Source organism: Daphnia pulicaria, chromosome 3 (genome assembly GCF_021234035.1).
Source record: "Daphnia pulicaria isolate SC F1-1A chromosome 3, SC_F0-13Bv2, whole genome shotgun sequence".
Taxonomy (NCBI): Eukaryota; Metazoa; Arthropoda; class Branchiopoda; order Diplostraca; family Daphniidae; genus Daphnia; species Daphnia pulicaria.
The window spans coordinates 9,538,858-9,554,715 of NC_060915.1; the positions used below are offsets into that span (position 1 = coordinate 9,538,858).

At 42.2% G+C, this 15,858-nt stretch overlaps 1 protein-coding gene across 5 annotated transcripts; it reads right to left on the minus strand.

Annotated features, from left to right (window-relative positions):
- Positions 1-382: 382 nt before the first annotated feature.
- On the minus strand, positions 383-13,217 carry LOC124329111 (myb-like protein V). Of its 5 annotated transcripts, none has more exons than XM_046788122.1 (4): positions 10,672-13,217; positions 4,334-4,585; positions 3,602-4,138; positions 383-1,152 (listed from the first exon to the last, which is right to left on the minus strand). In XM_046788122.1, the coding sequence occupies exons 1-4, from the start codon at positions 10,744-10,746 to the stop codon at positions 601-603; spliced, it is 1,416 nt and encodes a 471-aa protein (XP_046644078.1). In that variant the 5' UTR covers positions 10,747-13,217; the 3' UTR covers positions 383-600. The 5 variants fall into 5 exon arrangements, with proteins under 5 accessions (XP_046644078.1, XP_046644079.1, XP_046644082.1 ...); XM_046788123.1 differs by having other exon boundaries at positions 383-1,149; positions 10,672-13,211; XM_046788126.1 differs by lacking the exon at positions 10,672-13,217 and adding an exon at positions 6,275-6,816.
- Between the last annotated feature and the right edge of the window lie 2,641 nt (positions 13,218-15,858).

Sequence of the window (15,858 nt, forward strand, 5' to 3'; positions counted from 1 at the left end):
ATAAAGTTGACTCGTGTTGCCCGACATTAATCGATTATTATCATCTCTCGAATTTACTCGGTTATAAAAACAAAACGACGCGGATTTTTAGTTTTTTCAACTTTCGCGCAATGGCGTCGGCGAATAGGCCAAACAAGTTTTCTACTTTTTATTCTACCTTTATTTGCAAGGTCAGTTTTTACTTGATTCGAATAGAAAACACAACGCAATAAGGAGAGATTCAGTCACAAGATTCGAAATTGTTTTCTAGAACGTGGGATTTGCAGTTTATCAAAGAAACAAAAAGCCAAAAAAAGTTTTTAATTTTGTCTTTTGATCAATATCAAAATGGAATTTGTCTTTGCCGTTTGGTTATTTTCCTTGCCATCTTTTTTGTTTTGTTTTTAACCAAATGCCATTGGCGGTATTGTCTCTCTTCTACGAGCAGCGTGAGCTACTAGCCGACATCAAAACACACATAGCAAACGTGTAGGGTGTAGCTGACATCACAGTGGAGTGCAAAAAATCTTATATAACTCGCCGATCATCAGAATGTGAATACATGTTAACGGAATGTGTGAGGCGCTTTCTCTTCTTCCCATTTTTCGACGTATGTACACGTCAGACCTGGTGGGAGCAGGAGATTTGGAATTCCTGCGACGCTGATGGAGTCGACGGCGAACATCCATCGAGCGAAATGGACTTCCAGGGACATTTATTGTTTTTCTTGAATTTGACGTCGCGCGGCCGCGTGACAGATCGATGGTTGCTGCAATTGGCGGCGCGCAGCGAGAAGGATGACGACGACAGACCCGATCCGCGGCTGCCAGTCGAATCTTGATTGACTGGCATCCGCTCGAAAGAGCCTCGGAGGAATGTCTTGTGGCCTCGTTTGTTGAACGGACTGTCGTCGCTGCTGCTGCCACTGCCACTGCTGCCGATAGAGTCTTCCAAATCTTCTTCTTCTTCTTCTTCGTCGATTCCGCCGTCTTCTTCCTTCTCTTCTTCTTCTTCCGGCTGGAGGAACATGACCCGTCGCTGGTGATTCCGCACCAAGCGCGTCGATTTCAGGATGCCCGGCTGCCTGCTGTGCTGGCTCGTCTCTCTGAAAATGGTGAGACAGGCCCGAGATGAATCCACCACGTCCGATATGCTCCGGATAATTCTGACCTGCTGGCCAAGCAAAAGATGTCGACATTTTATTTTGGGGAATATATAATCCAACTTTCGCTTTTTTTTTGTTTTAAACATAATTAATTCGAATTGTCACGTATACAAGACGACAGAAGTGGTTTCGACTGAAAAATACCGAAATGTTTCACAAAGTGAAGGTAAAATTTAATTGCCAAACGAGCTTTATATTTCCACCCAGAAAAAATCAACGCTCTACTTCTTTTGTTTCTTTTGTCCAAATTGGGTTAGATCAATGAACATGTAAGGCAGAAAGCGCGTGAGAAGGGGTCCTTTTTTATCACCTCCAATGAAATTGTCATTCGTAACTTATTCAAGTTTAAAAAAAAGTCTAGCAACAACAGGAGGTAAAACCTAGAATAAACTGATTTAAATTCAACTCTTTAGCAGTTTTAATTTGAAAAACCAAAGCGCGCCTTTCTCCGACTTTTTTAGTTGTTTTTCTAAACATGGAGATGTCGAGTTAACCAAATCCGGTCGCCGTCTAGTGTTTTCCCATGACACATTCGCTCAACCTTTGGCTTGATTACACGGCAACACAAATATACATTAACAACACACACACAATATTCTTTATTTGCTCCACATTTGGTTTAAGTGCGCTTGCTGGCCGCGCGCGTGCTTTTTATTGCCAATTCGAAAGCGAAATTTGTTCGTACATTAGTTAAGAGCTATTCGTGTTTATGTCTTGAGACTCTCCTCTGCGTTCGGTAGATGATGCGGCACGCATGACGACATCATGTGGATAGACTTGCACGACCGAGCGCGTCTATCATTAAGTGCTGCTGCCCGTCGTTCAAAAAAGAAGAAAAATGAGTGTCACGCTCTCACTCATCGTCGTGCTTCTAATCCAAAAAAGGAAAAGGAATTCCGCCCATGCAAACGAAATAATCGCAATAAAAAAATAAAAGACATTTCACTTTCTCCGGCGGAATATTATACTAGTTGAAATGTTGTTCACTTGTGTGTGTGCGTGTGTCTACAGTATGTCTTTGATAAGTCTTCTAGACTTATGTATATATTGAATGATATATAACTGTACGGCGTGCTGGGCCACCCCGGTAGAGAGCAGAGCCCCGCTATGTATCGATATAGACAGTCACGATTTCTTTCCCGCTCCAAAAAATTTAGAGTTAGTAGTCTGCATAATCTATTTATACACGACAACTATAGACGTGAGGGAGAAAAAATAAAAGAGTCCGTTGTTGTTGTTGTAGGTATTCGTCTCGTATCTCAGCACGAGCCGAAATCTATAATCATATTCTCTTCCTTTCTCCCCGAATCTGGGTCTCTGTGACAGTCACCTGGTGGTGTGCAGTATACTGTATACTACCTTGTTTGTGGTCTTGTCGCAAAAAAAAAGAAAAAGAAAAAAACCTGATTGAATATACACAACCGACTGATCGATGGATGGCCTACAAGATTCCGGTTTCGCGTTTCCAAAATTATACACAACAACAACAATTTCTGGAATGATGAATTGGGAATCTGGCGATCGGTTCTTCGATCAGATATGGTCAAATAATAAAATCAAAAAACCTGTTGCAACGAGAAATTCTTGATAGATTTTGGCGCGTTGGATTGTACCGTTGCTGGGGGGAGAAAATCAAAAGAATCAACACATTTCGTCAGTCGCTGGGAAATCATCTGCATACGATCCCGCGTGCCCACACGATATACGGCGCTCCTCCTCTTATTTGCAAAGGAAAAAAACAAAACAAAAGGCACTAACTTTTTGATCTGTTGGGAAATTGAGTAGCGATCGGCCGCGACCGAGTCCCGAATGAAAAAAAAAAAAAAAATAAAAAAAAATAAAACAAATTTGAATAAATAACCCACCCGCCCTGCATGTCATTAAAAAGGTATATATCCACGCGCAGCATCTAATACACTTGTGTAATAATCAACGCAAACACACTGCGCCGAGCGTGTGTGCATATATTTAAACACACGTATGTGTATACATATTTTATTCACGAAAAGAGATGAGAGAGAGAAAAGACTTGACGACCTTCAGCGTTCATCTCGTTGTGAGTGTGACCATCCATCACTACGCGCACAAGAAGAAGGCGTCCTTTCTCTTTCGGCATAGCTAATGCTCATTTCTCTGTGTGTTACCCAGGCTGGGCGGCCGTTGGTGGTGGTGGGGAAATATCGTTGATGGAATTGGTGTGGCCGTGGCAATCAACCTTTTCGGTTGGCGATTAGAGACGGTTGTTTTTGTTTTTTTTCATTTCTTAGCCAAACGCCATTGTATATAACATCCAAACGGGGAAAAATGAATAGAAATAATCCCCATCAGCTGATCAGAGTCTTGAAAACATTTGAAAGTGGGCAGCGGATGCCCGTTTAAGGGATAAACGACGATGAGCTAATCTCTTGTATATTAGAATTGTATAATAATAATTGCCGCCTGTGTGTGAGGCCCTACCTGAGAATTTTGGGCGAAAGTGGGCGAATGCCTGTGGGCGTCGTCATCGATGACGACGGCAGAGTCGCTGTCGTCGAGACTTTCATCTCCCTGCTCCCGGCCGAGAACCCGCACTTGAAGTTGAGTTGTCGAAGGATTCGTCACCGTCGAAGGTGACGGGCGACAACTGTTGCTGGATGACTCATCTGGGCTGGTCTTGTCGGAGTTCACCTCTTCTTCTTCTTCCTCCCGATCGCTATTGCTCTGCGCCGATGGAGTCAGCGGAAGAGATTGCGGCCGGTTGCTATTAGTAGTGGATGATGCCGGCTGTAGCTCGCTGGATGCCGATGACGGGGCGCAATTTCGGCACCGTTCCAACTCGCGCTCAAGTGAACGAATCGTCTCCTGCTGACCGCTGATGATCCGGTCGCGTTGGTTCAACAACCCATCAATCTTCCCCTGCTTTGCGCGTAGATTGGCTTCCAGGAGGAGGAGTTGCGAGGTCAACAACCGCATCTGTTCCTCCCGTGCAGAGTGCAGTCCGAAAAGCGCTTCGTTCTACATGACAAAAAAAGCCAAATGGGCGACCGTCATTTATTAGCTGCTGAGGTCATTACAAACAAGAAAAGAAAAGAAAAAACACATTCGAGTCGCTTGTTGTTGACTTGTTGCCTTTTTGTTTTCATGGCGATATCTTTTTTTGTTAAGACGTTAAAAAAAAAGGCACTAAAAATCAACTGCTGGTAGTCCAACCTGTTGTTTGAGTCTTTGTTTCCAGGCTTGGAGGAGGTGACCTTGCGCCGTGTTGCGTTCGGTTAGCCGGGCGATAATCTGTCGCGCCTCTTCCACGCTGGAGATAACCGGCGCGGCGGTAGAGCGTTTCTGCCGCGGCGGCGGCGGCGGCGGCGGCGGCAGCTCCAATCTCGTCGAGTCCATCCAAACGACAGCCGTGGCGGCCACTGTGGCGGCAGCCACTCGAACTGCCGACGCTTCCCGGATGGGACTCTGCGAAAATAACCACACAATAAATAAATAATTTTTATTTTATGGCGAGCGAGAAGAATAAGAAAAGATAAATGCAATGACAAGGCGAACCAAATGAGCCAAGACAACAATTTTTTGAACAGGCCAGAGAACGCGCGCGCGCGCGCGCGGGGCCCATTATTCAAACATAACTCAATTTTCCCGTGAGCGCCAACCGAACAAATGCGCAAAGAAACCCGCGCGCCGTTGGCTGCTGCTGCTGCTGTGATGCAATAGGAGAGCACCAGCCACATATACATATGGATAAGAAAAGGGTTTCCCATATTTGTAGAAGAAAAAATACCAACATTTTCTAGAGAAGGTACCAGCAAGTAAAAAATAGAAACATTTTTTTCTTTTTTTCTTTGAGCGCAAGTCAGGAAGAGCATTTGAATAGCGCGCCTTTTGGGATTGAATCGAAATTTATTCTTTCCTCTTGAGTCAATTCAAGGTGAACAGTCACAGAAGCCAGCAGGTATAAAAAGAAGAAAAAGTTTTCCCGAGGCAGAAACAACCACATGGCCAGCATCAAATATACGTGTGTGTGTGTGTCTACAATACACAATAAAGCATCAGGATCTTCTTCTTTTTTTACGATTTTGTCTGTTACTTTGGCTTACCATTTCTCATCTTTTCTTTTTCATCGGCCGACTCTTGTTTTCGATGGGTCGTTACCGGCATTCACTCTGACATGTACCCAGTTAACCTCTCTCGAATCGCCATCCAGAAAAGTCTGACGTGCTCTGCTTTCTATAGGGCCCTGTTTCTTTAAGACTCAGACTTTTAACGATCGGAAAAGTCATGGTAATAATATATCGCCCCGGCTCGGGTTTTTTATCCTTTAGCGATCCCCTTTAGCCCTTCTCCTCGGCTGTATATGACATCATACAGCTCTCTACGTGATTATAATACAGGGCACCGTTGAATTCACCTGAGTAACCAAAAAGGAATAAAAAAAAAGAAAAAGAAAAGTTCCCGGCCAGCTGGCGCGCTGCTCAAACGCCAGAAGATATTCAGTTTCACTGGCGAGTGTTAGTTGGTTCCCCCCCGTCTTTTCTTTTTTCTTCTTTTGATGTTTTGGCTGTTGAGACTACACGCCGATGGTCAAGGGCGCCATCATCATCAGCAGGCCAGAAAACATAAACAACTGCGAAATGAGAAAGGTAGCTCTCCCGTCCTATTCACGTAATATAAGGCGGCGCAACAACACGGACCGATCCGGCAGCACAGGCGACGGCCTTTTTATTTAAAAGAAAGAAAAAGAAAGAAAAGAAAAAATGCGCAGCTCCGACACTGAATCTACTCACGTCGTATATAAATGGAGAGAGAAAAAGTTCACGGGCGAAGCGATGAAGACACACACACACACTGGCGACCACTGTATGGATGCTGCTGTGCAGTTCACAATAATAATAATAAGCCAAGCGATTTGATTTGGCAACCAAGGTCCTTGAGTTGATGAGCCTTAATGATGAGTCGCTCCGCCATATTATGATTACGTGACTACATCAACAGGCCGGTGGCAGCAGCAGCAGCATTATCACAAAAATCCAACGGCGTGTGCGTGATGCGCTGACCAGATTTCCCCCCTGACGATATTATTTTTTTTATTCCCCCCAAAGCTTATTCACTTATTCACTAGACAGAGAAATAAAAATGTTGAAATCCAACCGAAAATGACGGCGGCAATGAGTGCGCAAATTGCACGAAAGAGAAAATGTCGTTAGCTGGATGCTACCGAGACGGAAGGGAAATGACTACTAAACCGTCTTCATGGCTCGTCTGCCGACTATCTGCTCAACTTCTCATCCAGGCACGGATGGCAACGGTCAAGAGGAAGAGGAATTACTAAAATAATACGGTCAAATGAAACTAGTTTTTTTTTTGTTTGTGTTTTTCCTATTTCTTTATTTTTTCGTTCGTTTTCTTTGGAGAGAGTTTCTATCTAGCTTTTCTCCGCGCCATTTCTTCACTTATACGTATGAAACTGGACCGTCGTCTTTTAAAAAAAAAGAACGTGATTTTTAATGAAGAAACTTATTATGGTGATAAGCACAGGAGAGTCGACCTGCTCCACTTTCGACGACGACATCCCAGCCGACGGTTGACCTTTTCACCACTAAACTAATCAGGTACGACGCGGTGCACAGAGGGAGTCTTGTCACGACCGGCTATCGTCTGACTGGTTGATGGAACAAAATAGCCAAGGAGAGAGAAAATCTTGGCACTAAACTAATGAAACGAAACAACCCTAGTGGGTTTTTTCGGTTGTTGTTGTTTTTTGTTTGAGAAATCCGCAATCTTTTTCTTTTTCTTTTTTCGTCGCAGCTAAAAGATACAGACAACAAGGTGAGCGACAAGGATAAAAGACCTTAAATAAAAACGACACACAAATCAAGTATTTACAGTAATACGCGTCAACTCCTATGCTAGACCGGATTGCATATTCTTATCTTATCCCAAATGAATTTGATAGACGGTCACTTGGGAGGGGCAAGTTCACGTTAACTGTATCTCTGAATATTTTGAAATTCTTCGGAAGGACGACATTTTCTCTTTTCTTTTTAAAACAAAAATGATCTTGGAATCTTAATCTTAACGCCATTCTTTATGTTGAACAACATGTTGTAGACGCGGACTTCAAATTAAAATTTCACTTTACGATGGTTCTTGTCGAAATGTGTTAAAAGGAATCGAATTCGACATGACAATTGGGTGATACCTCCCATGTAGCTGCCATAATATATATCTATACACGGTAGTTGGAAATTCTTGACAACCAAAATAGAGAGAAAAGAACTTTTCCCTTTTCGGATTTTATATTTTTGGCCTCGACTCTACATTTTGAACTTGATGGGCTACCCAAAAAAAATTTTTTTAAACATCATTTTCCCCTTTTTCTTTTCGGGAGGAAAAAGATGACGTTGAAATCGTAAAAAAAACAAACACAAGGAGGGAAACGATCTTTAAAAATAAAACAAAAATGCGATGATGCAATAACAAAATAAAAGAAGAAAATAATAAAAACCAGGACGATTTTTCCTGTGTTGTTTTAGCTTCGTAATACCTAAACTATTTTTTTTTTAATAGAAAAAAAAGGACAATCTTCTTCCCTTAAACAAAAAAATGTTTCAGTTTTTGGTTTCGCAGTAAAACGTTCGGGAAAAAAAAAAGAATTTTCTTGGGCATCTAAAATTTTTTAGTGTGCCTTTTTGTTTTTCCTTCTTCTTCTTGGTAGACCATGGAATAATATCCTCGGAAAGTTTATAAATATACCGTATATACAATACCCACACACATGCTCGTGTTTATAGCAGTGTAGAAGTGCACGTAAATGAACATCACAAACGGAAACCGCGCCCGACCGTGAAGGTTAAAAACAACAAGAAAAAGCCAAACGCGCTTATATATCACCGGTCAGCTATTCGAAAAATAAGTTGTAAAGAAAAAATTAAACATACCGATATTAAATATTTGACTTGTTGTTTCTTTTGCCTAATTATTAAATACTTCTCCTCCGCCCCTCGTCTCCACAAAATAACTACCACCATCCCATACATTCAAAAAAATAAGCCTAAAAAGGGAATGACGCAACGATTGATCGATCGCGGACAATTTCTCATTTCACCTCGAACCTGATTCTGATGTTTTTCTAGTTAGATGTTATATTATCATTCTTTTGATTTTCAGAGTCATAGAAAAAATAAATAATCAAATAATAAAAAAGGCTTTCCCCCCTCGCGAGGAGACTATTTTTTTCTCTCCCATTCATATTCATGTGTGAATAATCACGTTCGATAATTACAATTTTTGGGTTAGATAGCTAGCTAGCGCCTGTAGCGGCTGCAGCGCAGATGGAGGGACCCCGAAAGAGAAAGAGCGTCCCAAGGCCACTCATCTGAACTGCAATAAACACGCTGGACGGACGCGTGCGTGTGTACCGACTATGTATATATACGGTGGCGTCTTTGATGGTGGAGACTGATGAGAGAAGAAAGAGAAAAAAAAAAAAACGAATCTATTCGTCGTGAACGATGACCCACCTCTTCTCCGTTCGTTCCATAACTGGTCCTCTACACACAAGATTATTTTTATTATTATTCACGTTCTTTATTAGGACTTTGGGATACATAATGAGGAAAGCTCGATATGAAAAAAACAAAACCACCTGGTATGTTATTGTGCGTGTGTCCTTCAATAAGGGTGACGTTGATTGTGTCGTGTCGCAAGAATTCGCGCGCGAGACGGCGCATAATAATTTCCCGAGATAAATAAATAAATGAATAATCAAAAAAAATTTCTAGAATAACTAATGATGAGGCACTAGCGTCGTCGTCGTCCGGGCGAGTCTGAACAGGTCAAACTGGGTTTCTGTCTTGTCTATCTCTCTCTCTTTCTGTGATAACTGAAAACTCTTTTCAAGGTATCCGTCGTTTATGCTAATTCAATGTGCTCATATTTATGTGACAGCTACCTGCCTCTTTTACCGTGTCGAATATGTAATTACTCTGAGACTGATATCAAAGCGCTATAGCCAATAAGGGTGGGGCGTACGGGATTCCAGATATTCCGACTGCTCGGAGCGGAGTCACCAAGTACGTCCAGGGGGTCCAAGAGTACACTGGCAGCAGCCCCTTGATTTTCTCTTGTTTTAAGTGTGTCCGAGGCCACCGGCAATCGGCAACTCCAAAAGATTGACCACGCTTCGATTGTCATTCAAAGAGACTGGCCAACAAAATGATTGGAAGATTGGTGGCCTTTCAAATTAAAAAAGAAAACGACGTCGAATGATAAAAACCAATAAAACTGGGTCTCGCTGTTTTTCTTCGTGAGATTGTTATGCAAAATATGCCCATGATTGGTGTGCGCCCAGACACGTTGTTGTTGGCCTTTATCTAAAATATCTACCGCGTGGAGTGGGCTTTTAAAATAATATATCGGATTTAGATTGAATACAAGGTAAAATAGAATCGTTCAATTCCGGTTTTGTGCGGGTCATTGCAAATGAGACAAACAAGAGTGGGCAGTCGTTTTGGGTTACTCTCACATGAGGGTGGTTATCAATTTTCCAAGGAGCTACAAAAATTAAAGAGTTACTACTTTGCCTTTTGCTATTCACGAAAGACAAGTCTCATTTTCTCCCTTTTTTCGGGCTTTCCCAAGTCAATTACATAATGAGTCGTCATTCAAAGAAAACTAGCGACAGCTCCTCGTATTTTCCTCCTCTTTATTAAAGCCGATTCCCCTACGCCTAGTTACCGAACAAAATGTCACATTCGACTAATAATAATATCTCCCCACCGAAAATAAGAATAACAAAAATATCCATTCCACGCCTGTCGCACGTCAAAATAAAGAAAACGAAAGTTGTATATCTTTTTCCCTGGTGGCTCTCGTCACACGGAAGACATACATGCCCAATATGATCTATGGATCGCATTTTGTGGACGGGAATCCTCCCTTTATATTTTATAAATTATAATGAGCGTGACGGAAAATGTACAAAACTTCCCGAGACCCCTAGCGTTACGTCAAGGTAGAGCAACACAAACACACACGGGAGTTATTGATTATAATCCGAGTCGTTCGTGGCAGCCGCTGTTGGCTCAGAGCCACTGGAGCTTGAGAAGTGAACGAACGTTGTATACGGCGGGCATTTTTATATATCCGTGAAAACGTACAAGTTCAGAAGCGAACCGACAACTAACTCGTCTTCGTCCACTATCCCAGTCACAACTCGCCATGTAGCAGAGAGCGGGATATATAAAATGTGTTAAGTAGCCTGGAGCTGCTTTTGGCTGGATGCCGCGTGCACACAGCATATACAGCACATGCACACCACGCATCGAATCCAATTGAATATTACAAAACTCACGGAGCTTATAACCAAAGGTGAATTATTGCATCACGCCGGAGAAGAAAAAGAGAATGATGAATTTCCCCCCTCACCACCACCAGAGGCGGAAGAAACAAATTCTTTTGCGGTGTCGGGAATGTAATATAATATCGCACTTTGATAATAATCATATAGGCAGATGTAAAGCTAATATCTAAATGAGGCCACTTACCCAATCTGTCATCTTGATGATGGTGGCCGTTGACGGTTTGGATCGCTCCGTCGTGCGATTCTTCATTGAAGACATGGCGATGAGAAAGTTGCACGGTGGAAATTAACTTGGTCGTTCTTGTGTGTGTGTGGGAAAAAAGGGGCACAAGTTGAAGGGTCAAGAGTCACTTCATTATTATTCGTGACATTAGGCCAGAGAATAATCGAATGATGAACAGCAGCCCTACCTACACCGCTTGATCGCCCAACATCCCCACGGCTTCTACGCCCTTCTTTCACGGCACTCGGGTTGGGACTCACGCACCTTGAGACGGACGAGGACAGCAGTGAGAAAAGAGGGAGGAAAAAGAATCGCTTCTAATCCAGTTATTGCCAGTGTTTCTATTGTTGAAGGCGGCGACACTACTATATAACGCTGGCCCATTAATAACAAAACGGGGCATCGATTGTAATCGAATATGCCGGAGACAACACCCACAGACAGAGCTGCTGGAACTGGTCTGTCGCTTGTTTCTTTCTTCTTTTGAAAGGCTATTCTTGGGTTTCGTTGATTTTCTTTTCTTTTATTTCTTTCTGTGTTTGTTGTTGTTGTCTTTCGTGCGGGTCGAATCGACTGGTAGCGTCCACCGGCAGCTCACTTTCCCTCGGCTACACGCAATTGACAGATGAGTTGGACGCCAGATGCTTTTTCGTCATATCGCTGTGTGGCTCACGACGATGGGTTTGTGAGTCTCTCTCTCCCCCCCCCCTTTCTTTTTATTTTTTCTGACCCTCCAGCCGAAACTAAACTTTTCTTCCCTCTGATCTGATAAAAAGAAGAAAAAAAGACACAATTGTAGAGGGGACGAACGCAGAGTTTCAACTGGCGCCACACACACTAGACGTTCACGTTGGAGCCAGTCTTCTTCTTCTTCTTCTTTGATAGCCAAAAAACGAAGAAAAAACCCACCCACCTTCTTTCAAAGCAGAGGGGGAAATGAGTTGAGAAAAAAGATGAAGAGTCTTGTCGGAAAATCACGGAGAGTTATATAGGAATACACACACAGACAAAAGCTCCCGACCGGAGTTGAATGAACCGCGCACAGGTAACACCACCAGGTTTTTTTATTTTTCTTTCTTTCACTGATGATTTCTCGATTACTATACTTTTCCATGTAGTACCTTGGCAAAACGTTTGCTTCACTTAGTTGTCGAGAAGGAATTTTTTCGAAATGTTGATGTGTTTGTGTCTAATGGCAACGTTTCTTCTGAGACTCCAAAAGGTCGGGTCGTCGTCGCTTTGTTGATTGTTCTGAATTCAATTTTTGACTTTTTTTTGTTTTCGTCGGAAAAATCTGTTTTTTTATTATTCCGCCACTGGAAACCGCAAAAACACTTTAAGCCGTGTGATTTTCTTACGCCAACAGAGACCCACCAAACGCACTTTGCTTTTGTTTTTCTATACCCTTTTATACTGGGGGTATGTGTTTGTGTGTTTTTCTCGTCCTTGTCAACGAGTTCTTTTCCAGAAAGCAACAAAAAGGAGAACTCCCAAGGTGGTTCCCTTTTTCTCTTTTAATTGTTTAGACCTGTTTTTCTGCCGAGAAAATCACGTTTGAGTAGTCTCTTTTTAAAAAAAACTTGGTCGAGAGTGTACAGACAGACTCTATAGCCTCACTCGAACTGTCTGAGTACATTCAGTCACGTCGCATCGATAAATCGATGAGAGATAATAGCGTGCCAAACTCGACTGGCGAGTCGTCGTGATGATTTTTGAAAGAAAGTTGTCCGAGCAAAACCGGGCCCACCAATGATGATGGCGTCCGACAGAATTTTTTTTTTTTAAAGTCTTTCCCCTCACAAAAACGAAATGTCGAGTCAAATAAATCAGGTGCACATTGCCAACGTGAAAATTTAAACAAAAAGAGCCAAAACGAGACACACAACCACACGCACACACCAAAAGGGCCCAAAGGAGAGAAGAGAGTGAGAGAAGAGAAAAAAGAAAAAGATGTTCTCTCTCTCTCTCTCTCTTTCTCGGCTGTTGTTGTTGTTGTTGTTGTTTTGGGCGTCTACCTGACTCAGGTGAAGGTTAGCAGCCGACTGGACTGGGAGAAGAAGACGTCGGGGCTCGGTATGGTCTTGGGGGAGGGGTTCGTTGTTTTCTCTCTCTCTCTCCCCCTCTTACGTAAAACATTATTCTCTCTCTCTCTCTCTCCTCTCTACTGAGTTTCGGACTGCTAGGCAACTTCGTTAGCCATGCGTGACCCTTTGCAATAGACCACGGCTGTGGACCGGGTGGTGGTTTAATACTGTGTATTGTAGTGGTATATTATATATACGGATCGAATTCTATGTATTATACCCACACTGGCAGACAGAGAGACCGTAATGAAACCTTATTTAAGTTTGCTTTTTTTTCCCTGGTGTCATAGCGAGAGAGGGAGGCGAGAAAAGTTATTTCACGATCGACTGCACGCGGAAAGTCTGATTATCACACCATTTCTCGTTAGATGCAGCACATCCAACAGCGACCGAACGAGATTCTTCCCTTGGGTTTTTGTTTTTTTTATTATCATCATGTGGCACGTCCAACAATAACAGCAGCAGCAGCTGTGTGAATTAAAAATGATCGGTGTGAGTCTTTTTTTCTCATCGCAGAGAAAAAAAAACCGAAATCAAATAAAAATCAAATCAAATAATAAATTTGAGGGAGAAATGTTCTCTTTTACACCCACAGAGAATAAGACGATTCTTTTGTGTGCACGCGAAATCACGCGTCGGGCTCGTTAGTGTGGCTAGCTTTTTCTTTTTGGTGTATCCTCCTCCCAAGACCAAAGATGGACCATGGCGAAGAAGACGAAAAAAAAAAAAAAAAAAAATCCCGACCAAATTCAACCGAGTGTGAATCTGGTCAATTTATTAGGACAACGCCCGAGAGAAGAAATAAAAATCGACAGATTCTCTACATACAAAACGGCCAACATATAAGAAACGGCGGCGGGGGGTGTACGAGGAGGATGTCGAAGCAACCGGAACTTACTTGCCATTCACACACACACACACAGTCAAAGAGGAAGCCAAGCAAGAAGCCAAAGGAAAAAAATAACACACAAAGTCCTGTTGGTTTGGCGATTGGAGTTTTGTTTTCCTTTTACCCACGTTGTGTTCTCCGTCACCCATCGACTTATTATTATTTTATGCCATCCTTCTCTCTCTCCCACCCCACCTTCCATCAAAAGAAAACGCGCCACAACATTTCCTTTCCTGCTCACGAAGTAGTTATGATAATCAGGTTGTTTCATATCATCAGCGTGTGTCTTGCCGATATTATGACTACAATAATAATCATTTTTGTTTTTACCGTGGGGACTTTGCTGCATAAGACAAACAAGAAAGTGGCAGGGAGCTAATGACTAAAAAAAGAGAGAGAGAGAGATGAGTTACATTTTATCATCTGAAAAACATCTCAAGTCCCGTGTAATGACGTTGTGACGTTGTAAAATAAATTTTACGATTGACTTTTATGGGGAAATCTCGTCGTAATAATTTTTCGTGTGTATAAAATTACGATGTAGAGACGAGGTTTTTAGTTACTCGACGGATAAATGTAAAAGAGTTAAATACGGCCAAAGGAATGCCAATCGAAAACAGAAGGCTGATTATAATTCGTACAACTGTTGTAATTCAACGGGGCTGTCATCGAAACCTTGTTTTACTTAATAGGGATGGGCATTCCTTTCGTTTTAACTGTACGGGGCTTCGTCGTATAATCTGGTTCTCGGTCGTACACACCTACATAGTAATGGTAATGCCATCCCTATTGTGAAAAGCAACAAAAAGCCTTTTCTCCGCCCTCGATTTCTATCCTTTTTCGACGAATAAAATAACACAAGCTATGCAACTTATAATGGGAGAAAGAAAATACTTCCGTAATTGTAGAATCAACCCGACCAGCAATGCGAAATACCCGAGATGAAAAGGACCAACAGTTTAACAGCATTTTTCTGTTAACTCCCCCAACTAACTTGGGAATGTCTGCTAGAACATTTAGAATATCTATACGTTATTTCCTACATACCAAAACTTGTGTCGGGAGAAATATGCTAAACGGGGAGAACAAAAAAGGGTTGAATGGCGACCTCATTTCATCGTAATTCAAAGTGAAATTTACTTGCAAAGGTGTTGAGTGGGTGGCCTACCGCATTGATGGTTATTTAAAATAATTGGGTCGCGAGGAACATTTAGCTAGGCCACATAGTCGTTTGGCCGCACAGCAGAGCCTGCAACTGTTCTGAATGTTTACGAACCGCAAATGCGCTGTTACGAATCGGTCGCCACCAACTTTTTGTTCAGGAAAAACGAACACACAGGCTGGGCTAGCAGCTAGTAAAAATAAGAAGAGACCTCGTCACGCATAACAGTTGAAAACAAAAAGTGAAAGCCAAAATAACAGGCGTTTCGTTCGTTCGCTTATACTCTGTATTTTTATTTTTTTGCTGTTTCACTGTTTTTGTTGTCAGTACAAGACATGTCACGCCTTCTTTGAGTTCTCTATCCTTTTTTCGTCATATAGCGCTGTGGTTAAGGTAACCAATGGTTTCCTAGCTATCATTCAACTGATACAAATCCCGATGCTGATCCCCTTGTGTGCTCACGAATGTTTGTGATTAATGGAGACAATAAAAATGGATGGATGTTTATAGTTACCTGTAGAGTTCCCCCCCAAAAAAGTGTTGTGTGGCCGCAGTCCCGCGTTTGAGCACATTTTTACACAGTCGACACACAAGCGAGAAAAGGAATATTGCGCTGGGTATGCAAATGATTGGTTAAAAATTTTAGCCAATCTTGGGCAACGCATATTTTCCTATGCAAAGATATGTAAATAAATCAGCACGAAATTTTCTGGGTAGACAAGATCTAGTCACGTTTAGTTTTGTTCCCTAAATAACATGGAAATAATTCTGAACTTGTACAATACATAGAGAACTTCCTCTTCTTTCTCTAAATATTCGTCTGCCTGGAAGTTGAACCAAGGAACCGAAAAGTCTTGGCTAAAGCAGACCAAGAGCAGTCACGCCTAACAAACCACAACACAGTTAAACAAAGATTTCGTGGAAAATACGTACGCTCTATGGTTATCAATTGACAGTTCTCGGCAAGTTGTTGCCGGATGTTAGAAAAAGTCTTTCTTCAAGTGTTCTGAAAT

Excerpts from the sequence above, each read along its gene's own strand:
- LOC124329111 (XM_046788122.1), bottom strand. The coding sequence starts at position 10,746 with ATGTCTTCAATGAAGAATCGCACGACGGAGCGATCCAAACCGTCAACG. Across the intron at positions 4,139-4,333 it reads AACAAAGACTCAAACAACAG|AACGAAGCGCTTTTCGGACT; the intron begins GTTGGACTACCA and ends TTTGTCATGTAG. Across the intron at positions 1,153-3,601 it reads CTTTCGCCCAAAATTCTCAG|CAGGTCAGAATTATCCGGAG; the intron begins GTAGGGCCTCAC and ends TTGCTTGGCCAG.